This window comes from Megachile rotundata, chromosome 7 (assembly GCF_050947335.1).
Source record: "Megachile rotundata isolate GNS110a chromosome 7, iyMegRotu1, whole genome shotgun sequence".
Taxonomy (NCBI): domain Eukaryota; kingdom Metazoa; phylum Arthropoda; class Insecta; order Hymenoptera; family Megachilidae; genus Megachile; species Megachile rotundata.
The window spans coordinates 11187184-11214318 of NC_134989.1; the positions used below are offsets into that span (position 1 = coordinate 11187184).

The 27135-nt window shown below is 35.9% G+C and overlaps 1 protein-coding gene across 4 annotated transcripts in view; it reads right to left on the reverse strand.

Moving 5' to 3' along the window:
• Positions 1–2185: 2185 nt before the first annotated feature.
• The window catches only part of LOC100876650 (uncharacterized), a 148020-nt gene continuing 123070 nt past the window's right edge, over positions 2186–27135 (reverse strand). For 3 of the 4 annotated variants that reach the window (XM_076533322.1, XM_076533325.1, XM_076533323.1), the window contains 4 exons: positions 12485–12569; positions 11069–11166; positions 9498–9713; positions 2186–3288 (listed from right to left, as the gene is read on the reverse strand). In XM_076533322.1, the coding sequence (XP_076389437.1) occupies positions 9520–9713; positions 11069–11166; positions 12485–12569 (377 nt within the window). In that variant the 3' untranslated portion in view covers positions 2186–3288; positions 9498–9519. Of the gene's footprint in view, positions 3289–3314; positions 4217–9497; positions 9714–11068; positions 11167–12484; positions 12570–27135 lie in introns of those variants that run through there. The other variant, XM_076533324.1, reaches the window with a different exon arrangement.

Genomic DNA, 27135 nt, shown 5'->3' on the forward strand with positions numbered 1-27135 from the left:
GTTACCGGAAGAGCCATTGGTAAGTCACGTGTCCGCTAACAATAATTGTCCGCAACCGTATGGCACGATTTAAGATCACTTTTAATATATCGCTTTGATTCCGTCTAGAGAGAGAGCCTATCTACGCGTCCAGCAGCTGCTACAATAAACGCGGCATTTTCTAGTCTCACTCTGTTCCCCGTAACGGGGTGACTGCAAAGGCCCCACTTCCGGTACCAGGTACAAGCAGCGTGCGGCTGTGGCCCATACTTATGTCGGATAGTAGCAAGAACACACATTAAAATCATAGAAGATCAACGCTATTAGACGTGTTATGCAACTTGGTTATTCGCTTGGTTTTCCTTTGGTCTCTCTCGAGCCAGAGGATTGTCCACGGTTTAAAGGATTCGTGCATGGACATTATTATTTTTTTTAATATATCGCAGTCGAGGCGAACACCTCACGTTGCTACGAATAGATGAAATCTTATTTTTTTTTATTTACTGTCCCTTCTGGTCTCTTCTCGAGAGTCGTGTTCTCCCTCTGCGACTGGCTGGAGCAAAGGTTACGCATCACACGTCCAAAAGGAGCACACATGTCATGGTTTATTGATATAATTGTATAATATGCGTTATAGATCCTTCGTTCATGCGTGATCGAGGCCAGCTAAGCCTCCACGAGATTCCTGTGCCTCGTCGAGCGTGTCGTTTTGCTTCTACCCCTTTATTTTAATGGGGGGACGCGATGTAATGGCGGTCTCCGTTTGTACGAAATCGGCGAATTGAGTTTAAAACGACGATCGAGGCGTTTGCGGTGGACGAGGCGTTCAGATGAGGTCTTTGGAGAATGTTTATGGCGATTGTGCGGGAGAACGAAACTTATGGATATATCTGAAGGAACGTTTAACATTTGAAACGTTTCAACCGAGTTTAAGGCTTCGAGTCTGAAACGTATGGAAACGAGTCACATTTGCGAGGGGAATGAACTTTGCAATTTCAGTTTGGTTCAAACTTGGCATAATTGTAGGAGGGTTTACAGAGAATAATTTTGTCAATTCTTTGAAATTAGGAATGAAATTTTAAATAATTTTTAATCTCTAATTAATAAAATATTTGGACATTTATATATCTGCATATTTGTAAATTTGAAGGTTTAAAGATTTAGTAACTTGGTCATTTGAAAATTAGTTTGATAATTTGAGGATTTAAAACTTTAGTAATTGAACAACCTGACAGTACAGGTTAGTTGCTATTAAATTCACTTCAACTAAAAAACTTTAGACTCAAATTCTACTCCAATTTCAAAGAATACGCTGAGTTAAAAATTATTTTGCAGATGTTCTACAATTATGTCAAATTCGAACCAAACTTGTGTTCCTAAAATGTTGCAATCTTGACGGCATACGTTTGACGCATGCCCGTCACTCCGTCGCAATTATCAATATTAATATTATTACTCTCGATATTAATATTAATATTTAAATATTGATAATCATAGTACTCTTACTCACTAATAAGAGAATCGTAAGAAAATAGTAATCATAAACAACAGTAATCGTAATAATATTAATATCAATAAGTAAATGACATCCGCAACGCTCGGTCCACATCAAACGCGTCCACCAGCGAGAAGTTAAAATCCATGAAGAACGACGATATACAAACGATCGAGATTAAAATTGCAATATTCGATTAAGACAGGTGAATCGTGATTGTTTGAAAGCGGCTCGAGTCGCAGTATCTACGTATTAAATCGTAAGACAAACCGATGTTTGCTGTATTCCTCGCAAAACCATGGTCCACGACAACGGTACACTGTCAGCCGTTCCTGGATCGGAAGAATATCCTCGTACAGAGAAACGTGGTCATTGCACTAACTTAATTCGTTAATTTAATATCAGCGTTCTTCGCGACCAGGATCGTGCCGAAGCACCCGTTTTCCAAAGAATACAGGAAAAATTTCGCGCTGGTATAAAAAAATGTCGAACGGGACCCCATCTAAAGAACACATTAAATTTTCGTGATCGCGAACGAAGAAGAAAACGATACGCTCGACGTGCGTTCGGTGGGAACGCGAGCGACGCGTGACACGCGGGCCACACGTGCGTGCACGCGCGGCGAGAACCATTGTACTCGCATTTGAATAGTGGTAATAGTAATCGTAATAACCATAATAATCATAATAGTAATAATAATAATAATATTAATTAATTAATTAATTAATAATATATTTATAATATATGTATATTTATATTTGTATATGCGTATATTAAATAAATTCTCCGATACAACTTACGACTTAATCCTAAGCTTAGCTCGACTTAAGATTTAAATAACCCCGGCCCCATACGCTGGGGGGGATGCCCGTTGCACCACCCAGGGCGGACCTCTTAAGAACCTAGTGAATCCTAAAACCGGAAGCTCCGCCGTACCGACAGGCCAGCTGCCTTTATTTTTATTTTATTCATCTCTGGTATGATTTTTTTCTTCGTTTTTACGTTTTTTTTTTTATCCTTTCCCTCTCGCTTTGTTTCTTTGGCGGAGACCGCTCGTTCCATCTCTCGACTCTCTTATTCGCCTCGCGTTCGGGGAAGTGTTCAATTCACGCACGCACACACTCGTTCTTTCTGTCATACTCTCTCGTTCGATCCAAGAAGACGCGCGCGAGTAAGCATCAAGCTCTCTCTCTCTCTCTCTCTTATGTTCCAGGGGATTTCGACGCCCTGTTCGCGCCCGACGCGCGGGCTCCTTCGGCCTCCGCGCGAGACAGCAAACGAAGCCGCACGATCCGGACATTCCTCTTCACGCTCTGACGTCGACGCCGGTCGTCGACGGCGATCTCTAGGTGGCGATCCACGGATCGGAGGGCGGCAGAAGAAGGTCCTGCGAGTCGTCGTACTCGGGCAGGAAGAGGACGAAGGAGACGAGGGCGCGTCGCGCGCGAACCTCCTCGCGCGAGGCGAATATTCCGCGATTCGGACGCGAGCTGTAACGCGGCCCGAACGGAGCCAGACCGGCCCTCGAGCACCTCCATCGTCGTGCAGGGTAGTAGTAGCCTTTGCAGGACCAATTGGCCGCGACACGCGAACAACAACAACGACGACGATCCTCTTCCTGGCTCGATCGTCCCACGCGAGCCTGTCCTTCCCGCTCCTGTTCGCGACGATCCTCCTCGCGGTCCCGGCGACTCCTTCTTGGCCCGACGAACAGCGCGCTTGCGATAACAACCGGGGGGGAGAGGCGAGCAATGCTTTGGATCTTTCGGCGGTGGCGGCGACAGCACTGGGATCTTAACACCCATCCTTGCCACCTGAAAAATAGGTCCAACAAACGGGTTCGTCGTCGTTTCCTTTCACACTTTGTTGACCAACTCGCTGATATTCGATACAGTAGAATCCGTATACCACTTTGTACTAGAAGGTGACTCATCACTTTGTTTGACACAATTTGGTATAAGTTTTTACTTGAATCTATGGTGTTATACATGTGATATGTAAACATAATGAAAGTAAGAATAGGAATAATTAGTATCAGAAAGACAGCTTTAAAAGAATTGATCAAACTGCTCAATTAGAAGGTTTCAATGTGCTGAATCTTGATGTGATTCTCAACGAGTCAAATAATAGCACAAAAGAGTTATCTGTAGTTGAGAATTAAGTCTTACTATTCAAAGGTATTTATGTTGAGGTACTCTAAAGGTATTTAGACTAGCAACTCTAAAATTTTCTAGTTAACAAGTTTGATGAATTTTCTTGAACTCATTTCTCTACCTTTAATTGCTACTATTGTTTCACTGTGTTTATACATCACATGTATGACACTGTAGATTCAAGTGAAATAATTCTTGTAACATGTTTTGTAATGTGAGGTCATATAGCGTGTAGTAACAGCATTATACGGGAGTCTACTGTATAATAATCAAGGTTGCCATAAAATGGAACATGTACATTTGTTCGCCAGAGTGTTCGATTTTAAACTCTGGATGTAATTCTTTCCCAACTTATGTATTATTTGGGAGGAAGTAAAAGTATGCATATTTAATGTCCATGTTGAATCTGGCAACCCTGAGGTACTTCGTTGTTCATCGTTTGGTTGAATGTGGATGTTGAAAGAGGTTGAAACTGAAGATTTTGGTTGATGTGTATAATACACTTAAATGGGTTGCTTGTATTTTAACATATAAACACCATGTGCGTTGTAATTAAGTCAGGTTGTGTTTGGTCAGTTGAAGTGATTATCTAGACAAAATATAGAAGGAGATAGAAGTTGAAAAAATCACTATTTGCTGGTTATTGATTTAGAAATATTTGTCAAATATCATTGTGACAATTAATATGTTAGAAGTTCAATGTGAACTGTAATGTCAAAGTAATGTCAACGTAACTACCCTTAATCTAAAAGTCTGCAAATCCTAAAATCTCATCACTTAAATAGTGAAGAAAAATGGAGATAGTAGGATAGTTAGTAGTACTAATAGTATTACAGTTGTATAGTAAAATTAATTTAAAAAATAATATATTAGCATAATAAAATAGTGCAGCAGTAATACAGTGGTACAATAGTATAGTAAAACAGTAGAATTATAACAAAGTGGGATGGAGAAATTACTGAATATGAAAATAATAAAATACTAAAAGAATTGAACAGTAAAATAGTACAATAGTAAAAAGTAATAAAATTGTAAAATAATAGAACAGGTACTAGAACAGTAAAATAATACCTAGTACACTAACATGGTTACCCTATAAAATTAACAATAAATAATTTTCAAGATAAATATCTTCAAAATGAATGAACAAAATAGAGTCAACATAAAATAAAAAAGAAAATAATGTAAAAAGTAACCAAAATCTTCAGTTTATTTTTCTACCAAACACATACCATTTGTGTGGGTTTACAATCGATTCACAAGCAAAGTTTATGGAAATGTAGGAACCAAGAGGATCTTACGTTAGAATTGTCGGTTGTTCGAGTTCCCCAAAGAACCCCTAATTTCTGGAAACCAGCAGTTAATGGCAAGCCTGGTGAGAATCTAGGGGCGATTATCTCACGGAGAAACCGTTTGAAATCTCCTTTGGGGAACCCTTTTGAAACAACGCCGTACAAACTTGTGCGAGTATATTGATTTCTCTCGGTAGAGTTCTTTTACTCGTGCGATTCAGCATGCTATAAATCTTTCACGAGCCATTTGTTTCGGTACAAAAAAACCTGGATTTTAGAATATTACTATAGCCAAGTTCATTGCATTAATTCTTATTAACATTTGTTATAACTTGTTTGAAATATTAATTTTATGTTATTACTTTTATTCATTTTTATTGGCAATGAATTTGACTGATGTTTGTGTTTATACGTTGAATACTAAGAAGGTAGGATGCATTATGTGAGTGAAGGGAGGTTGCGATTAAAGTTGGGGCGATTCGATTTCTTGTAATTTGACTTGACTTAATTCAATATTTTGACTCGACGCGATTGAATTCAACACATTATAATTCGACGCGATTGAATTCGGTACATTTTAATTCGATGCGATTGAATTCGGTATAATTCGACTCGACGCGATTGAATTCGGTATAATTCGACTCAACGCGATTGAATTCGGTATAATTCGACTCAACGCGATTGAATTCGGTACATTTTAATTCAACGCGATTGAATTCGGTTTAATTCGACTCGACGCGATTGAATTCGGTATAATTCGACTCGACGCGATTGAATTCGGTACATTTTAATTCGATGCGATTGAATTCGGTACATTTTAATTCGATGCGATTGAATTCGGTATATTTTAATTCAACGCGATTGAATTCGGTATAATTCGACTCGACGCGAATAAATTCGGCTCATTCCGACTCAACGCGATTGAATTCGGCCCATTACGACTCAACGCGATTGAATTCGATCCATTCCGACTCGACGCGATTGATTTCAACATATTATAATTCGACGCGATTGAATTCGGTACATTTTAATTCGACGCGATTGAATTCGGTATAATTCGACTCAACGCGATTGAATTCGGTCCATTCCGACTCGACGCGATTGATTTCAACATATTATAATTCGACGCGATTGAATTCGGTACATTTTAATTCGACGCGATTGAATTCGGTATAATTCGACTCGACGCGATTGAATTCGGTATAATTCGACTCGACGCGATAGAATTCGGTATAATTCGACTCGACGCGATTGAATTCGGTCCATTCCGATTCAACTCGATAGAATTCGGCCCATTCCGACTTAACGCAATTGAATTCGGCCCGTTCCGACTTAACTCGACTAAATTCGGCACATTCCGACTCGATGCAATTCAATTCGACCCATTCCGATTCAATTCGATAGAATTCGGCCCATTCCGTCTCGACGTAATTGAATTCGGCCCATTCCGACAGAACGCGATTGAGTTCGGCCCATTCCAACTCAACTCGATTGAATTCGACACGTTCCGACTCAACGTAATTGAATTCGATGCAATTCGACTTGACTCGTATTAATTCGGTATCTTCCGACTCAACACAACCGAATTCAACGTAACTCGACTTGACACGATTGAATTCCACTCAAATCCAATTCAACACGATTCAATTCAACATATTTCAACCTGAATCAACTGAATTAAATACAATTCAATTCAACATAACACCATTCAACGCAATTTAATTAAAAATAATCCGATTCAACGCGACTCAGTTCCACATAATTCAACTTGAATCCAAATTCAACATAATTCAATTTGAACCAACTAAATTCCATACAATTCAGTTTGATCAAATTCTGAATTGTTTCCACAACAGTTTTCCTTATTAGCATTCAACGTATCAACTACCCATGTTAAAAAAGTGGGGTCACCATGTTAATTTTTGCAATAATTTCAATTTTTCTGTAATCCCGTCGTTGCGACGATGCAGTTCCGAATTATCAAGCTGTTAATGACCGTCAAGCGTTTCTGGCCGCTTTCAGCGGGCCGAGGTCTGACAATAAACGGCCGCAACTACTCTGGCTGTAATTCCATTGAGCGTCGAACAGTTACCGTGAAGACAATATCGTTCAAACTTTGATGAATGTTAGGAAGTTTGTCGGATACTCTGCGAGTTTATGGTAGACAGACAGGGAGAGACCGGTCGTGCACGACGATACACTAATTTGTGTTTCCAACACGGAACAACGCGACAGCGTAGCTTTTTCATCTCGAGTTGTGCATGCACGCTTTTAATCTTCTAGCTAAAACAAACTTTCCATATTCGAATTAAAATTGTTGACTCTAATCTCTGGGAATTATTTCGCCTTTCTCGAAACGTCGCAACGACTGGTATCATCGGATGTGTGCGGTTAGATTGAACGATGAACAACTGTTCTTTTGTGGTCAACAAAGTGTATCACGTGCTGTACACATACATACACATTAAGGAAGCTGTGGAATTTATGTGATAGAGTTGAGCTTTATTTGGGAATCATGGGTAATTTTGTGTATTGCTCGAATTTAGAGATCTACATGTCGTAGACATGTACATATGTAGACATGTAGACATGTAAATATGTAGACATGTAGACATGTAGACATGTAGACATGTAGATATGTAGATATGAAGACATGTAGACATATAGACATGTATATATGTAAATATATGTAATAGAAAATATAAAAATACATATATATTAAACTTCTTAATTTAGGAATTACAAAATTGGAAATTTGAAACTTGGAAACTTAAAGACTTGGAAATTTAAATAATTAGAAATTAGAAATTTAGAAATCTGGAAATTTAGAAATTCAGGAATTGAAAAATCTAAAAATTGAAAAACCCAAAAATCTAAAGATTTAAAAATCCAAAAACCCAAAAATCTAAAAATCTGAAAACCCAAAAATTTAAAAATCTGAAAACCTAAAAATCTGCTAACCCAAAAATCCAAAAACCCAAAAAACCCAAAACCCTAAAAACCCCAAACCCCCAAAACCCAAAACCTCCAAAAACCCAAAATCCCAAAATCCCAAAATCCCAAAAAACCCAAAATCCCCAAAACCCCAAACCCCCAAAGATCCAAAACCTCAAAAACCCAAAAATTCAAAAACCCAAAACCCCAAACCCTCAAAACCCAAAAATCCAAAAACCTAAAACCTCCAAAAACCCAAAATCCCAAAAAACCCAAAGTCTCAAAAACCCCAAAAACCCAAACCCGCAAAGACCTAAAACCTCAAAAACCCAAAATCCCAAAAACCCAAAAACCCCAAATCCCAAACCCCAAAAACCCCCCAAAACCCAAAAAACCTAAAATCCCCAAACCTAAAACCCCAAAATCCCAGAAAAACTTTATGAATCGTAACAAAATATCGGAATTACAGATATACATAAATTATCGATGATTGACAAATAACGCTCAACTCTGCCACACGTGACAGCTCGTCTACGATGTCAGGTTAGTCGTGAGTAGTCTCAGTCGTTGAAATTAGTTAGGCCACGATCGAGACAGAGAATCGGTGCATGATTCGTGCGTGAAGTTAATCGGTGATTATCATCGAGCTGTTCGTTGCAATTTTCGATACACGATCACTCGTGGAAAACATTATCGTTCATTGATTATCAAGCAACCGTCGAACAGTCTACTCGATCAATTTCAAATCAACACTTTGCCAGTTACTACAGAATTCATTTACTGATTCGTTCGCGATGACGCTAATTGCTCCTTTATATACTTTTTTCTTTCATTCTTTTAGCTCAGTTTGGAATGAACGGTCCTTTAACTTGGCAAACGATTCTTGTAATTAGCGGAACAGTTAATTGTAAAATGAATCCTCCAAGAATATGTTTATATAAAATTTATCTATCTTGAATCCTAAAATTAATTTATTTTTAACAATCTATTAATTCTTCGATTTTTCAGGTGCTTACAAAAAGAAATAAATTTTTATAATTTAACTAAAATATCTAATTACTGTTTACGTATATTCCATTTAATTTATGTTTTTCAGATACAAAATTTCATGAAAAAAGAACGAATAAGAGATACAAAAGATCACATCACTTGAATGATATTCCAATAAAAAACATTTCAAACATTTATTTTCAAACTGCCTCTCTTTGACTCTTTCCGCTTATGTCACTCAAAGGTACAATGCCCGTGGTCACAAAGTCCAAAATTCAAGCCTCAATTAAAAAATTCCACATACAATTTTACTCTGACTGTCATACACACGTACAATTTTCTCTTGTCATATCAACAAAATATAATTACAAAAGTCAACCAAAAAAAACTGGTTCCGAATTTAATAATTAAACATTGTAACCAAAAACGTACAGTCTACGTGAAAGTTTGGTTATCGAATTCTTGGAGGATTTTTTCCAGACCAATAGTTTCAATTTGTAGGATCGAAGACAGGATCGTTTGTCAATGGCGAGTATCCCGATGAGGAGAGCCGCAGGACCGAAGATCCCGATCTACATGGAGCAGAAAGAGATAGAAAAGGGAGAGAAGGCACTCTCCCTCTGTCAGGATCATCCACGTGGGTGTGATGTGTACCTTGATTGGACGAGTGTGAGGCTCACGATTGCGGTTGCGGTGTGTTGTGGTCTCGCTTGTCTCCCGCAGGAGTTGACGGCTTTATCACGGGTTTCTCCTCGTTTACCGGCGTCGGTGGAGCGTCCTTTCTTGGTGGCATCCTTTCGTTTATGGCGTCCAGACCCTTTGCTTCGGCGAACGAGGTGATTTTGTGGTTCGGCGAGAATCCTTGGAGAGCTGCGAACACAACGGATGTCAGAATATACATTTAGTTATTTGCGCATCTCAGAGTCATATAGAAACTTAGACAAAAGTAAGAAGCTTTGTAAATTCTTGTAAACATTATTCATTGACTTTGATGACCTCGAAATATTTTGTCAGGGATGTTATTCTGAACAACTTCTGTTTATATGTATAATTACAGTTCGGCTCTATTTTCAGAGATATTTGCAAAATTATGTTTTTTTGTACCACATAATTATGGCAAGATTCAAACTTCACCGATTTCGATGACCTTGAAATATGTTGTCAAGGACATTATTCTGAACAACTTTTTCCTATATATCTAATAGCTTTTTGCTTCTAATTTTAGAGATATTCGCAAAAGTATGATTTATGTAGCAGATAGTTATGGCAAGATTCAAACTTCACCGATTTGAATGACCTTGAAATATATCATCAAGAAAGTCATTCTGAATAACTTCTTTCTATACGTATAATCGTCGTTTGCCCATAGTTTCAGAGATATTAGCAAAAATGTGGCATATATAGCAATTAGTTACAAAAAGACATATGCTCCATTAATATCGATGACCTTGAAATATATCGTCGAGGTTACTCTTCTGAATAACTGTCCTTACGTATGTAACCACTTGAGGACCTTAAAATTCCTTCTTTGAATAATAAATTATAAAAACATACTGTGTTATTTTTCCATCATCCGTTTCAATTATTTTTTAATGGGGTTCTAACTTGGTAAACTTGAGATGTATAAGAATGTACTTCAAGCAAATTTTAATCATGCTTTACTGTAGATGAGTGAGCAAATTGAACGTGAAGAAGAATTAACAAATAATCCAATATAAAACTGCTACCAAGTTTAGCCACCAAGTTTAGCATATTAAATTTTGAAGTGAGCTGTATACAATGTAACTGTTAAAAGTTAAAATAATTAACTAACTTGTGAAGAAGATTAAGCCTAAAGTAACTCAATAATAATAGAAAAATGTACCGTCTTTTAGGGACATCTTGCCACCAAGTTTATCTACCATATTAAATTTTGAAGTGTCTACAATTTAAGCGTTAAAAGTTAAAATAATTAACTGTCTAACAATTAACTAACTTGTGAAGAAGAAGACTTATGAAGAAGATTAAGCCTACGGTAACTCAATAATAATAAAAAAATGTACTGTCTTTTAGGGACATCTTGCCACCAAGTTTATCTACCATATTAAATTTTGAAGTGAATTGTATACAATTTAATTGTTAAAAGTTAAAATAATTAACTGTCTAACAATTAACTAACTTGTGAAGAAGAAGACTTATGAAGAACATTAAGCCTACAGTAAGTCAATAATAATAGAAAAATGTACCGTTTTTTAGGGACGTCTTGCCACCAGATAACGCGCCAAGCGGTAAAGCTCCAGTGGGGGTGAGCCCCTTCAGCTGCAGCACGCTTTCGCTCTCCTCCCTGAAAAAGGAAAAATAATTCCATAAAATGACGATCATATTGTCCCCCGGTAGCGGTAAATGGCAATCGATTGACGTTCAACACCGCGTTGATTAATCCGAATTAATTCGTTCAGAACCGTGCGATATTTAACGATTCGGCCACGGGATATCCGCTCGAGCGGAACGGATCGGAGGATTTTTCGTCGCGGACCATTTTCCATTTTCGATTTTGCATCCCTCGGGGGACCCGGCAGATTAATATCGCGCGACGGATTATTTTCGCGAAACGCCTCGCGCGCTTCTCGTCAAATTACCGACGGACCGTAAACTTTTGTTCGATTTCCGGGATATTTCGTCGACGAATTCTATCGGCATAATCGACGCATAATTGTTCCGCCAGCCAATTACGATTGCGGGCACGAAACAGTGCGTCGCCTCTCTTCGTCGCACTCCGCCGGAAGTTCCGGTCGCGGCACCGAATTATACACGTATTTTATCGAATTACTAGAACCACGTAATTTCGCTTGATTTAGTAATCTCCATTTTGTTTCGTGCGTGGGTGTTTAGATTTTTCCTCTTAGACAGTTTGTTTTGCGGATACGCGTTCACGTGATGCTTCGATGGATGTAATTCGAATCGATTGATGGCTACGAGGTTAAGCATCCTGGAGATAACATCTCGAATAACAACGCTAATGTCTATTAATACGTTGGCTGTCCAAGGAGAAATGAAAAACTATATGGTTGATATAAAAACTTCACAATACTTGTAATTTAATTACTCATACAGAATTTAATAATATTGTACGAAATTAAACACTTCAGTTATCAAATTTTGTATGAAATTGAACACTTCTTCAGTAATCGAATCTTGAATGAAAATTGAACACTTTGTCTTCAGTAATCGAATTGAATGTTTCCAATTAAGCTAGTTCCTACATCTTGTAGCCATCACTACCCGCCATTTTGTACAAGAACCGAGTCAGCTTTGAATACGAATTTTGAATTTATGGAACAAGTGTTTACTTATCAATATGATGGCTAATAATTAAAATGCTTCAGAATTATAAGCTTGAGTTATGAAACAGAAAAATAGAAAATGGTGGTAATACTTTGTCTTCAGTAATCGAATTGAATATTTTCAATGAAGCTAGTTCCTACATCTTGTAGCCATCGCTACCCGCCATTTTGTATAAGAACCGAGTCAGCTTTGAATACGAATTTTGAATTTATGGAACAAGTGTTTACTTATCAATATGATGGCTAATAATTAAATTGCTTCAGAATTATAAGCTTGAGTTATGAAACAGAAAAATAGAAAATGGTGGTAATACTGACCTCAAGACGGAGAAGACACGCGCCATCTTGCCAATAGCTCTGATCTTGTTTCTGATAACCTCCTTGCGTAGATTGGCTGCTGCACCTAGAAAATCGAGAGTACAAAGTCAGAATAATGTCAGTTCGAAAGCGGTTTGCGTTCATTTCGTGATCAACGACGTCGCGAAGGTACAAGAACACTAATCAGCTAAAGGCTCTATTGGGTATCCAGCAAGAAATCACTAGCGGACTATCACACATATAACGTGTCTTATGTTGCTAATTACCTATGCCTGCGTGAAAGATGATTCTTCAACTAAAATCTGAAAAGCCTTCGCGAGATCTCGATCACGGATTCACCCCGCGATTATCGCGGGGAAAATCGAGCTTGGCGTCACTACGTTATTCATACCATAGCTTGTTCGATGATTATGTTATTAAAAAAAAAAATTAAAAAGAAATAATAAACCACTCGTTATTGTTGGATCTCACGGCAAACAACAACGGCAAACTACAGCCAAAAAACTCTGTGCACGCGACGAGCGAGTGCATATTAGTCTCGATGTACAGATAATCATTATTATCGTTTGTATCTCGTAGGATATACTTGTATTCCAAGAAATTTAATCTTTTCATCCGGCAGATTCGAAATGACGGACGTTCGTTGAATCGTCACTATTATCGTCTCTCCTTGCGACATTTTCTATTCTTGTCTGGCAGCGAACTAAACCGACAAACGCAACTAACAAAATGGTCAACGTATAAATTCAGAGAGCAAAGATAACAGTTAAATGACCTTTTTAGAAAAAGGTTTTGAACTTGGTCATTCGGAGCAAGTCAATTTTTATTAAATATCAATGTTCATGAAATATATTGCACTTTTCTGCTCTTTCGATCATTGTCAGGTTGTAAAAATTACGTTGGTACACGGTCCAGGAATAATTTATCTAGGGACGATTTAGGGACATTTTCGGGGCTTTCAGATTTGGAGAAGATTGAAATCTGAAGATAGATCGTAGGAATGGCGGACTTAGGGATATTTAAATCTAGAAATACTGGATGTAATGGTATAGGAGTCTAGGGAAATTGGTTTAGGATTTTAAGATTAAGGAATGTTCGTTTATTAAGAATAAGCTATAAGACATAGGGAATGTAGAAATCTAGAGGTCTGGAAACCTAGGGATTTGTAGATAATTATATATAACAGTAAACTGCAAAAATTGAATTACTATATCTTCTATTATTCTAAAAAATTCACCACTTGTTTTTCAAAAGAATTCTATCAATCACTTCATGTCACTTATCAATATTAATAAAAACTGACAATGATCGACATCAACCAAAACTGCAATCAGTTCAGTAAAAAAATATTAATCCATAACTATCAATAACCATCTAATACATCTAATCTCATAACAGTTATCTCTGCAAATTCCTCAAACTGCCAAAGTGCAAAGAAAAGAAAGAAAAAAAAAACATCGAATAATTCAGCATTCGAACATGGCGCGCCATCGTGCGCGCATGCGCACACGTCTCGCGCGAACAACGGCGCGTTATCTTCTTCAAACGAAGTTCAAAGTTCACGCGCATTTATAGAAATCTCGTCGTTTCCTTTTTTTATCGGCGAAACCGACACGAGCAGGTAAAAAAGAAAACATAAAGGAGAAACCTCTGAATCGTACCAAATATACATACATATGTAACAGTATATATACAGAGAGAGAGTGCACGAGGATAATAGCACAAGCTCATTGCATGCAAAATGCACGCGCGCGCGTGCAAACGAAGCCGGTACATGCGTACACGTACGTACAATATGGCGTCTACGTGCTACAGGCCATTGGCTACACAACCACAGTTTTGTTATGCAAAAAAGGGAAAAAAAAAATACGGAGTAACTCGAGCAATGCGAAAGAAGGAGGTCATCATGCGCATGCAAAGTCGAGCGCGAGAAACGTACGCACCATCGGGTCACTACAGGTGCTTTACCAGTCGTCGTTTCTTTTTTTTTCTCATTTTCATTTTTTCTCGTTTATTTTCTCCGCTTTTATTCGGGTCAAAATCGTCGCTACTTGCCTACATTCTCGTTTTCTAGCTTTTCAACGTTCCGTTCGTATTTCTTTGCCCCCTTTATCGCTAGTTTTGTAACCCGTATCTACGTGTTAGAATTTTTCGCGGGACGCTCGGGGAAGAGAACTTAGCTTCGCGTATGGATTTTTTTCTTGCGGACGGAGGTGGGCACAATGGTAGTACAATTCAGTCGTTCTCAACCTCTACCAAATTGCATTAATATTTCTTGCTTTAGTTCGTTCGATTTTTGGCACTGGAGGATTTTATATGTACAGTAATTCGGGAGTTTGAGGTCTTGGGATGATAGAAGTTTGGAACTGCAGGATTTTTGGGGGGAAGCATTGAGGGTGAAGGATTTTGGGACTATAGGATTTTAGACTTGGAGAATTTTTGGGTATGTAGGATTTTGGAACCGTAGAATGTTAAATCTATTAGATTTTTGGGAGTATAGGATTTTGGGTTTGTAAGATTTCAGTTTAGGATTTTGAGTTTGTAGGAGTTTGGGACTCTAGCATAGTGGACTATAAAATTTATAGAACTACAGGACTTTGGCAATTTATTATTTTAAATATCTAAGATTGCTAGGACTATTAGATTCTACTTTTAAGCATGTCAGTGAAATTTTTTAGTTTATAGACTTCAGGACTTTGGACAACAATCTATCACTTCCGAGTAATCATCAGAAAGATCACTTTCCTATATCATAACCTACATCTTCTAATACATCAATGTGTACACAACCTTTGAAACACCCTGTATACCTCAATTTGTTAACAATTATCCTGTATAATGCCCTTCATATCGCATAGCTACTTTATAATCCCACGATTATGCATAGAGAACTAATCCACAAAAAGTGAAGTTGAGAACGACTAAGTCTGTACTAACGATCCGCCATTAAACTAGCTTATCATAGTATAATTGTTAAAAGCACTGACGGTGAATAGTTAAGAGGTTTAAAGCTGATTGTCCATGAAATTCTAGACGCATAGTTACGGGTTAAGAAGCGTACTACGGCTAAACGAGAGCGGCCATCTTGTTCTCGAGGGAATACAAAATGGAGGCATCATTAGAACCATCGTTATCCAACTATTTCTCACATTTTTCGTTTATCTACTTTCTGTATTTAAAGATTGTATATACAACTCGATCGCTATACCTCTTTTTACTGTACAAACGGTAATCGCACGACGGAAACTAAAAAAACTCATGCTATACGTTTCAACTATGTCACGATTTACACATATATTCGATGTACCATCGACTTTTCTTTTTTCTTCTTTTTCCCATTGTTCATTGGGAAATCGAAGGGATAGCAACATGTATTAGTCATACTTCTTGGGAATCTCTAGACTTAGCTTGTTCGTTCTAAAGGCAATTTCACATGAGTCGACATACGTGAAAATATCGTCCCGGTGTCGTCTTGTTTCCGCTTCCCTAAGCATTCGCGAATTAAATTTGCGGATGTCAGGGGTTGCGAGGCTACAGCAAATCGGGCAACTTGTCACTTATAGATACTTCTTGCTGATGGAGATTTGAGAGATGCTACTTTTTCTGATTTTTCCTTTTCTTTTTCACGTTTCTTTCGAGATGATCAATGAATTAATTTTCTATTCTTTTAACCTCGATGGACGGAACGACGCGATTTAGCGCCATTTTGTGAAGGTAAGGGAGAAAGCAATGGCGGTCACTGTTACGATTTTATTATTTTTCATATATTTTGTTTCTAAAAATTACTTTACTTGTTTGAAAATAACAAGTTCTTTTATATCACACCGAAAGTTAGATTGGGTAGACAATTTCGAAACTTCTGCAAGTTATAGAGTATTTGAAGTATAATTAAGTATTACTAAAATGTTATTCATACTTAATTTTGTACCAAAAGATTAATTTAACAAGTACATAAGTGCTCAGTACCGAACGAGATACAATTTCACTGATACTAAAGAAAGCAGAATTATTAACACTTACACTTTTTGATAAATGTAAGCAAAACTATGAAATACAGTATAGAAATGCTTTAATAACTATAATTGCAATCCTAGTATATTAAAAGTGATTCAATCAATGATTTCACACGTAAAACTTGCGTGAAGCAAAACTCGTTTGAAATTCCCGCCACGGTCCACAACAATGGCGCCCGAAAGTCTCCGCACATTTGCTAATTTTACTCAAAAAACGAAAAGAAAATTTAATCTCGAGATAATAAAGTTTGCTAAGAGGAAGATATCTTGTATTTTAAGTGCATAATTTATAAAATATTAAAAAATTATTGATTAAGTGACCGCCATTACCAGCATCTCCCGTACACGGCTCAACTTCGGGTAACGTTTTAATTTTCCCGTAATCCGCGATCGCACGGCTAACGCTGCATGGAAAAGCTTTTTGCGAACGTTCTGCTGAGATGGCAGGAAGAAAACATTTCTGGAATATCCTGCGACGCCCATTTCCTCGTAAAAGCGCAGCACGAAAGGTCAGCGCGAATCCCGTTCTTGTCGTTTATTCGAAAGGATACGTTTTTGTCGCGTTAAAAGGTGAAAGAGTTTTTTTTCTCCTCGACATTTTTAATAACTTCGGATTACCAGTTTTTACCACCTTTTTAACGTTAGCTATTCAGACGTGAAGTGTTCTTATTCCTTCATAAACTGTTCTTTCACTTCTATTGATCAATCTTGTATTGATTAATCTTTTCATCGGCAGTTTGCATTGAGAAATATTGGAGACTTCAAAGCAATGAACGATTTTTTTAATATTTTTCTTGAGTACTTTTTGTGGGGTTGATATATGTTATGAAAGGCGGCGTTGAAGAACAGTTTTTTAATTAAAACGAGTATAAATTTTAACATGACATAATATACTGGTAAAATAAGAGTAAAATTAATAAAAGTTTTAATTAAGAATGAGGTGTTTTAAATCTGCAAAATGATGTGTTTTATTGAGAGTAACACATTCGAAACCGAAATGGTAGACACAAAAGCTGTTGCGTAATGTGTAATATTACCCACTCGGGTTCGAAGACGTCACTAAAGAACATAACCTCAAAAATGATCGAAACTTTTACATACAGTTGATCATATCTAATCTTCTGCACATGTAGAAACATATATTGCTATGTTTTTGCAAGTATAACACTCTACATACTTTTTTAATAAAAGTCCAATTATTACAAATGACTACTAACACGAATATTTTTACAATATCTGAATTTCATAAATTTTGTACAATAACGTTTGCAAGTTTTAATTTACGTAAATGAAAATTTAATTGAAGTAGAATTGCAATATTATAATTTCTACAAACCTTCCATAATGCATAAAACACGAAAGTTTAAATTTCATTAAACTATAAAACTAAATTAAATTAAATTTGCCTATATTGACAATAAAATTCACCTGATATAAAAAACCTACCAAACCTTCATAACATATATCAAGAACCTCAAAACGAGAAAGACAACCCTTAAATACAATAGCAGAACAAAAAACTCTCCAACATTTTCAATTTAGCCTGAACGGGAGAAAATACTTAAAGCTGGGGAAATCGATCATAGAAAAAGAAAAAAAAAGAGAGAGAAGGGTTGTTGGAGAGGGAAGCCTCTCACAAGAACGATCTATCAAGAAGTATCGTGTCCAGCGTTCCCTTCGAAGCTGAAGAACGCAACGACGATGAAATTTCGGGCTGTTGCTGAGGGAGCACAGTTACATTTATCGATCATCCCTTGCAATCCTGCGGCTTTCACCGAGAAGGACGATGCGGCACATACAACGACGTACGTCACTACTAATTTATACAACAGATCAAGCCTTTGCTCTCTAGACATTTACGTGTCAGCGCATGATTACGCACTCGTGGCCTGTCGCAATGGCGTATTATCCTTGGATCAACTATCGATACCTCAGGAACACGGTTCTCCCATAATCCATAAAATGGTGGTTCTCAAACTTTGAGGCTTTAGGAATAATCGTTTATTGCAAGTTTATTGGGGAATTTGGGGTGGTTATAGTTATAGGTTATAGGAGTTGAGTGGTTATTCAATTTTTGAATTTTGAGATTAGGTTTGGTTTGGTTGGGTATTTGGAATTCAAGGTGCTGGATTTCGTTGCTGAGAATTTGTAAATTTTCATGTTCTTAAATTGTCAAACCTATACATTTGTGAATTTTCTAATTTGTATGGACCTAAATTCTCAAACCCCTAAATTAACATATTTCCTAATTCTCAAACCTCCAAGTTTCTACATTACCAAATTTTCATATCCCTAAATTCTGACACCCCAAAATTACCACAGTTCCAAATTTTTAAATTCCCAAATTCTCAAACCCCCAATTTCCAAACCCCTAAATTTCTATATTTTCAAATTTTCATATCCCTAAATTTTGACACCCCCAAATTACCATATTTCCAAATTCTCAAACCCTCAAATTTCTACATTACCAAATTTTCATATCTCTAGATTCTGACACTCCCAAATTACCACATTTCCTAATTTTCTAATTCCAAAATTCTCAAACCCCCAATTTCCAAACCCCTAAATTTCTATATTTTCAAATTTTCATATCCCTAAATTTTGACACCCCCAAATTACCATATTTCCAAATTCTCAAACCCTCAAATTTCTACATTACCAAATTTTCATATCCCTAGATTCTGACACTCCCAAATTACCACATTTCCTAATTTTCAAATTCCCAAATTCTCAAGCCCCCAAGTTCCAAATCCCCAAATCCACAACCTTGCAAATTCCTATGTCCCTAAATCCCCAAATCCCCAAAATCCCAAATCCCAAATCCCCAAATTCCCAAATCCACAACCTTGCAAATTCCTATGTCCCTAAATCCCCAAATCCCCAAAATCCCAAATTCCCAAATTCCCAAATCCACAACCTTGCAAATTCCTATGTCCCTAAATCCCCAAATCCCCAAAATCCCAAATCCCAAATCCCCAAATTCCCAAATCCACAACCTTGCAAATTCCTATGTCCCTAAATCCCCAAATCCCCAAAATCCCAAATTCCCAAATTCCCAAATCCACAACCTTGCAAATTCCTATGTCCCTAAATCCCCAAATCCCCAAAACCCCAAAATCTCAAATTCCCAAACTCCCAAATTTCCAAATCCAAATCCTTGCAAACTCCTATATCCACAAATTCCCAAATTTCCAAATCCAAAACCTTGCAAACTCCTATATCCCCAAATCCCCATATTTCAAAATTTCTAAATTTCCAAATCCAAAACCTTGCAAACTCCTATGTTCCCAAATCCCCAAATTCCCAAATTCCCAAATATCCAAATCCAAAACCTTGCAAACTCCCAAATCCCCAAATCTCCAAATTCCCAAATTCCCAAATTTCCAAATCCAAAACCTTGCAAACTCCCAAATCCCCAAATCCTCAAATTCTCAAAGCTCGAAGCACCGCAAAATTTAAGAACCACTCAAAACAAAGATCACAAAAAGTACTCGAACAAAAAAAAAAAAGAAAAAAGAAATGGTTGTAAGATTTAAAACGCCACTGCGACCACGTTCTACCGAGCTAACATTTATCGTAAGGTGTTCGAGTTTGGCACCGAGCGATGGAGGCGGAGATCCATCGATTTTTTATTAGCATTTGCTATAATTACTCTAGCTGTTCCAAAAGCGTTTCTAAGAGATGCAACACACTCTTCGAGCTCTGCATAAAGTAGCAACTTTCAAACTTTAGCTTTCGATCGATTCATTTTTTTACTGTCAAGAGTTTATGTAGTATATAAGGGAATACAGTAGAGTCTCGTTATATTGCCACTGAGGAGGAGTAATAGTTGGTTAATGAATTCTGGATGATCTTTGAATAATCAGGAAAGTAGCAATATAATGGGAGTTCACTGTATTTTTTGTTAAATGATTCAAACTTTTATTATTTTTTGTTATTTACAGGGAGAATCATGTAATTTGATAATTTTTTTATTTTGGTTTAATTTTAATTTTAATTAGTTTCCTAAGGGGCTGAATTGAATACAATTTTTTAATTAACAGAGTTCATTATGGTCTTCAACATAATAGAATTGCATTGCTATATGTAAAATATTAATACCTCTTTTAAAATATTGAAAAATCTTAATTTTTTTAACTCAGCTCGAAGCGTGTAATTATGACAAAAGTTCATCATTTTGAATGCAGCTGAAAAAACGTGTGTTTCGAATGGATCTCCGTGTCTTTCGATGCATAGACGTCGCCATTGCGAATTTACCAAATTTCCCTAGATCAAGAGTTGGCAAACTATAACTCACAAGTCTAATTCAACCAGTATTTTATTATTTAGAATTTTTGTAAAATGACTATTCGTATCTTTGATATATTGTAAATATTTTATTTTTTAGTTTTAAGAAATTAGGAGACTTGTACTTTGAATAAGTTGTTAAAATAATACTTGTACTTTGGATAACTTGTAAAAATAATATCAGTACTTTCGAGAAATCACAAAAGCAATATTAGTACTTTTTACGAGTTATAAAAAGCACCTGAATTTTCTACAAATTATAAAAATTTATACTTTGTTACAAATTGCAAAAGCAATATTTGTAACATTTTATAAATATCACGAAAGTAAACACTGTTCTTCAATAAATTATTTCTACCAATACAAATGATTATGGGTGACAGAATTAGCTGCATCACCCGTCTAATTTTATCAGCTATCTCTTCAAGCTTTCATACTTCACAAAACAAAATATACTATTAATACACTTAATTTACTAAAATGGTCCCCGAAGCAAATAATGTCTGGAAAAACTACCTATGGATCCAAAATTGAGACTTGAAACTAATTTGATACTCAACAAAAACTGAACCCCAATAAATTTGAATTTTGACAAATTTGAACTTGAACAGATTTGAAACTCAACAAAAACTGAACCTCAATAAATTTGAAGTTCGACAAAATTGAAACTTGAAACTAATTTGATACTCAACAAAAACTGAACCCCAATAAATTTGAATTCCGACAAATTTGAGCCTGAATAGATTTGAAACTCAACAAATTTGAACCCCAACAAATTTGAAACTCAACAAATTCGATTCTCAACAAATTTGAACCCCTACAAATTTGAAACTCAACAAATTCGATTCTCAACAAATTTGAAACTCAACAAATTTGAAACTCGACAAATTCGATTCTCAACAAATTTGAACCCCAACAAATTTGAACCCCAACAAATTTGAAACTCAACAAATTCGATTCTCAACAAATTCGAACCCCCAGAAATTTGAAACTCAACAAATTCGATTCTCAACAAATTTGAACCCCAACAAATTTGAAACTCAACAAATTTGAAACTCGACAAATTCGATTCTCAACAAATTTGAACCCCCACAAATTTGAAACTCGACAAATTCGATTCTCAACAAATTCGAACCCCCACAAATTTGAAACTCAACAAATCTGAACTCCCACAAATTTGAAATTCGACAAATTCGATTCTCAACAAATTCGAACCCCCACAAATTTGAAACTCAACCAATTTGAACCCCAACAAATTTGAATCTCGTCAAATTTGAAACTCAACAAATTCGATTCTGAATAAATTTGAACCCTAACAAATTAGATCCTCAACAAATGTCGACCTTAAAAAAGAAGTTTAACTGTTTGAATTTAAGTACACTATTAAATAAAAAGTTTGCCAACTCCAGTACCGTATTCAAAGTACTGCGACGCCTATGCGACTCGATCTGATCGATGCACCTGCGTTTCGTTCGTTAACAACGAACAGGAAGCTTCGAGAGCCTAATCTTCCGTCGACAGACTCTTAAGTTCTCGCATGACCCGAACCGACCGATCTTCGAGTCTCTCGACAGGAAACACCAGGCACTAGGTCGTGTTCCTATTTCATTGCGTGGTCGTCTCGTGGAGGATCAGAATAAATAAACTCATCTTACTCTCCTTACCTTCACCAAAAATTTTACCTCCAATTTCACAAATTAATACCTGACCCTTTGGCAAAAAATAATTCCGTAAAATACGATTCTAGATTAATAAAACGAAATTTGCGAAACGGAAGATCCGAAAGATCGAGTTTTCTGTATCCTCCACGATCGAGATCTATGGCTCACTTTCAACAGAAAACAACTCACCGTACGCGATGGTAGGTGGGGTCGTATTCGGACCAGACCGTCGGGTTACCATCGGGTTACCATGGCGGCCATGGTGACCATGGTCGTTTTACCGATGGTGAGAGCGTGGACGTAAGTAAAAGGACAGAAGTAACCAACAATGTGAGAGCAGCGTCAATGCGGCCGAAGAGTAGAGATAGAGATAGATAAAGAGAGAGAGAAAGGCAGAAATGTATAATGTTGTTTTTCAATTTTGTTGAGGTCGGTCGTTTTTTTTTCACAGTCCAATATGAAGGAGTTTTGTACAGTTTTGGATGATTCATGATGATGATGATGGTCGTTGAATGTGGTGTAAAGAAAAGACACATAGAACAGACAAGAGAAGAGTGCACAACTTAAGTGGCATTCAAAGGTAAGCAATGGTGCGAATTTTTTCAAACCGTCACAAATTATTTTTTGATACATTAAAATTTTTTATAATTTTAACTCTTGAAGCAATCGTAAACATTCCATGGACAATAAAAATATAAAAAAGTTCAACATTACAACAGTACATTAAAAACTTGTAAAAAATTGACAAATATTTTAGTTAAAAATACTAAAAAATGCTAACAGATATACAAATTTCATCTCCACAGTTTTCAATGTATCAACAAATATTTTATGTAATTTGTTCTCTATACAGGCTGAGTCAAAAATGAAGTATAAAAGTGTGGGGTGATTCTGCGTTTCAAAGTTCTACGTTTTAAGGGTTGCAAAGGGTAAAAATTACATTGAGAGATTTGTAACAGAATATTTATATGGGATTTATTTTATGACGGAGGATTATTTATTGGAATAATTTCGATGGACGAAGAACCACCCCCTTTGACTCACCCCGTATGTAAAAGAGTAATTCTAATTTGCACGTCGAAGCTTCAGAGGGTAAATTTGCGATACAAAAAAAGAAAAATGGTCACACGAACGAGAAGTTCCTGTGGCAGTTTTTTGCATTTTATTTCCAAATTCACCCTTCGAAATGTCGACACGTAATTGAGGATTACCCTTGTAGATTCGTCACCCCTGATCGAGAATATCCAATAAATATTCATCGAATAATATTTTTATTCTCAAGTCCGATACATGCATTTATCAAATTTTTAAATTTTAAATCACCCTCAAAATTTATGTTCGTTTACAAATTTAAAAAATTTTCAAAATTCAATGTTTACAAATTTTAAATAAAAAATTCTCAAGTTTCAGACTATAAAAATTTGTCAACTTTGAATTCCAAATTTTGAAATTTTAAATAAAAATTTCAGAGCTATTTTTAAATTTCAAATTCAAACTTCTCAACTTTCAAATTCAAAGCGATTTGCAATTCAATTTCAAATTCGAAGGTTTTAAATTTCAGAGTCAAATACTAATTGAAAATTCTCGAGTCGGGTTTGAAAAGATATGCGATAAATTTGTTAATTAATATTGAATGGTGAATACTGAAAGCGTAAGAAGGTTATTAGTAGGAAAAACGGGTGGTCTGCGTTAAAAAACTTCTTAAAAATTCAAATATTAAATAAAAATATTGCAAAAAGAACCACTAATATCCCTTAATTCCTAATTCCCTTAATTTTGAAAACAGTATGTGCAGTTTTAAATTAAATATCAAATCTTTAAAATTTAAATTACTTTCGTTAAATTTTAATGTGAAAATCTCAATACTAAATTGGTTTATTTAAAAAATTGCAAAAGTTGTGTAATATATAATACACAGGAAAAAGTGTATAATATTTTGCAGTCGGGAATGCAATTTGAAAAGTTTCAGGTTTCATATCAAAGAAGGTTGTACGCAGACCACCCTGGTTCAAACTTCATGATTACTTTCTATCGAATGTTTATCTTCCGGTCTGTTTTTCATTAAACTTTTCATTAAACGACATATTCGTATTTGGCATATCTGAGCTCGACGAGAGTAATCACGAGAGCAGGGTATCGATTTGATCGAACTACAATCGTATATCGTAACTCGAAAATATTGTGCGTGGTTAATAACACACCGCTACATAGAAGCTACCTGCAAAAACTGATTAAGAAAAAAGTGTATGATTAATACGTGGTTCATTGATCGTTTCAGAATTCATCTGATTAACTTTTTTAATATTTTATGAGTCATTTTGACTCCGTACATATTGTCTTTTTTGATGTGTTAAATATATGAAAATATATTAAAAATAAATTAAAAACATATTTGTAGACAATTAATAATGTGGAGGGTCAAAGTGACCCTGTGATTTTACAACATCAATCATAGATTAATTTTCAAACTTCAAAATAATTATTTTACTTGTCTTCAATTTTAAAAATTGAATATGAAAAATTACAATAATAATGAAAAGAACACATTCGTATTTGATTTTCTATATAAAACAATAAACATGAAACTACATAAAAAGTAGTATAAATTACGGACAATATTTATTAAAAAAAAGAGAAGAGTTCCATGTTTTATTAAAATCAAGAAATAAGTAAATAATAAAAGGCGTCGATCAGATGAATTCCTCGACAATCTTCGTTAAATAATCTAATTCGATTAATATAATTAATTTAATCCTAAGAGCTACTCGACGGTATAGCATGCGCGAGAAAAAAGAAAGAAGAAAATAAAATAGTGTCGCAAGACTCTTTCAGGCGAGTTAATAGTATAAAATAAACGCGAATGACCGAAACAATTAGAAGTATTAAAGAGAACGTAAAACGAGCAAATCAGGGGACACGGTCGGAAGAGAAGAGCCGGAGTTGTTTCGCGAGATGCTGAGGAACAGAGACGAACAAGGGTTATCCAATGAAAAAGAAATGATGGCACGATGTCAAGCAACGATGTTCGTGAAAATAGGTACCAACGATTTCAAGAACGTTGTAAATAATAAAGAATATTTTCAATGTTTTAGTTGTTTGTAGGGTTGGGACTAAATGGTACTCGGGAAGATATTTGGTACTGTGGCTGTTGTTCGTGTTTTGGAGTTATAAGTTGGTTTAAGATATTGTATTCGAATCTTATGGATTTTAGTGGTGTCAGAATATTCGAATGGTATTTGAATCATTACTGCTAGTAGAATATTGGTATTCGAATTATTAGAATTTTACAGGTGCTTCAATATTAGAATTCTTAGGGGAATTTGTAGTATTCGTAGAATTTCACTGGTATCACATTTCAATTCAAATTGTATTCGAATTTACGCACGTTCGAATTACTGGTATATTCATATTTGAATTGCACCAGCATTCGAATCATTTGAATTACCGAATTTATTTTGAATAATGACATTTTTGAATTACTGAAATTCCACAGATATTTGAATTATCAGAATTTTAATTTGACTAAGAAATTTAAATATTTCGAATATTCGAATTCAAATACTTCGAATATTCGAATTTCAATTTCATCAAGAAATTCGAATTGAATTTCGAATTTGAATTATCCTAGTATTCAAATTCGAATAATGAAAATGTGAAAAAATGTTGGGTCACCAACCGGGGATTTGAACTCCGATCTCCCGGATGACAGTCAGTGACTCAAACCACTACGCTAACATTTCTTTTTTTATATGTAACAATCCTAACAGACTTATTCCAAAAATTTTAATTACTCGAATCATCCATATTATTCAAATGATTCAAATTTTACCAGCATTCGAATATTCAGAAATTAAAAATAAATCCAATTATCACTAATTCAAAACAGTCAATAAACTGAGTAACCAACGAAAGTAGAACGTTCATTAACATAATTGAAACTGGAACTACTCAACGAGAGTTAAGCTTGAAATTGTATAATCAATAAAAATTAAAAGTTGGTAAATAAAATTTCGACTGAAACAAAAATTGAGAGCTGTTGAACAACATTAATACCGAAACTGAATAATCAACAAAGATTAAAAGTCGGTCAACGAAATTAATACTACCTAATTAACAAAAGTTGTTGATCAACAAAATTGAAGTCGAGAAAAATTAAGACGGAATATTCAAGAAAAAATTAGAACGCAGGAAAATTTTAATCATTAAACGACGTTTAAACGGAGGGAATAAAAATGAAATAAATAAGAAGAAGCAAGGGAAAAAGGAGGCGTACCCCAACACAAATGTCTATACTTGAACTCTTAATATCGTAATTTCCAAGGAAACGAGTTCGAAAGGGGACGATTCGAAACGTCGAGGCCAATTAAAAGTTACCCCTTGGTAATCGTTTGTTCTTAGCTTCAACTTGAATTTCAGTCCGCCTCTTTGAACGCGAAAACAGCCACAGAAAAGATCGTAGAAGCGTGCACAGGCTGAAAGGGGTGGCGTGCCGGGTGGTTTGGGGCCTGGAAAAATCGGCGTTAAAATCGTGTCGAAAGGTCGTATCGTCCGTGGATGCGTCACGTTGCCTTACGAAAGAGAAGGGGTTGGAAACGGTCACGAGAAAGATAGAAATCCGATCGAGAAATGGGGTTCGAGTGTTCACACAGCTGTGACACTGTGGTCGCAGCCTTTTCGAACGACAAACCGG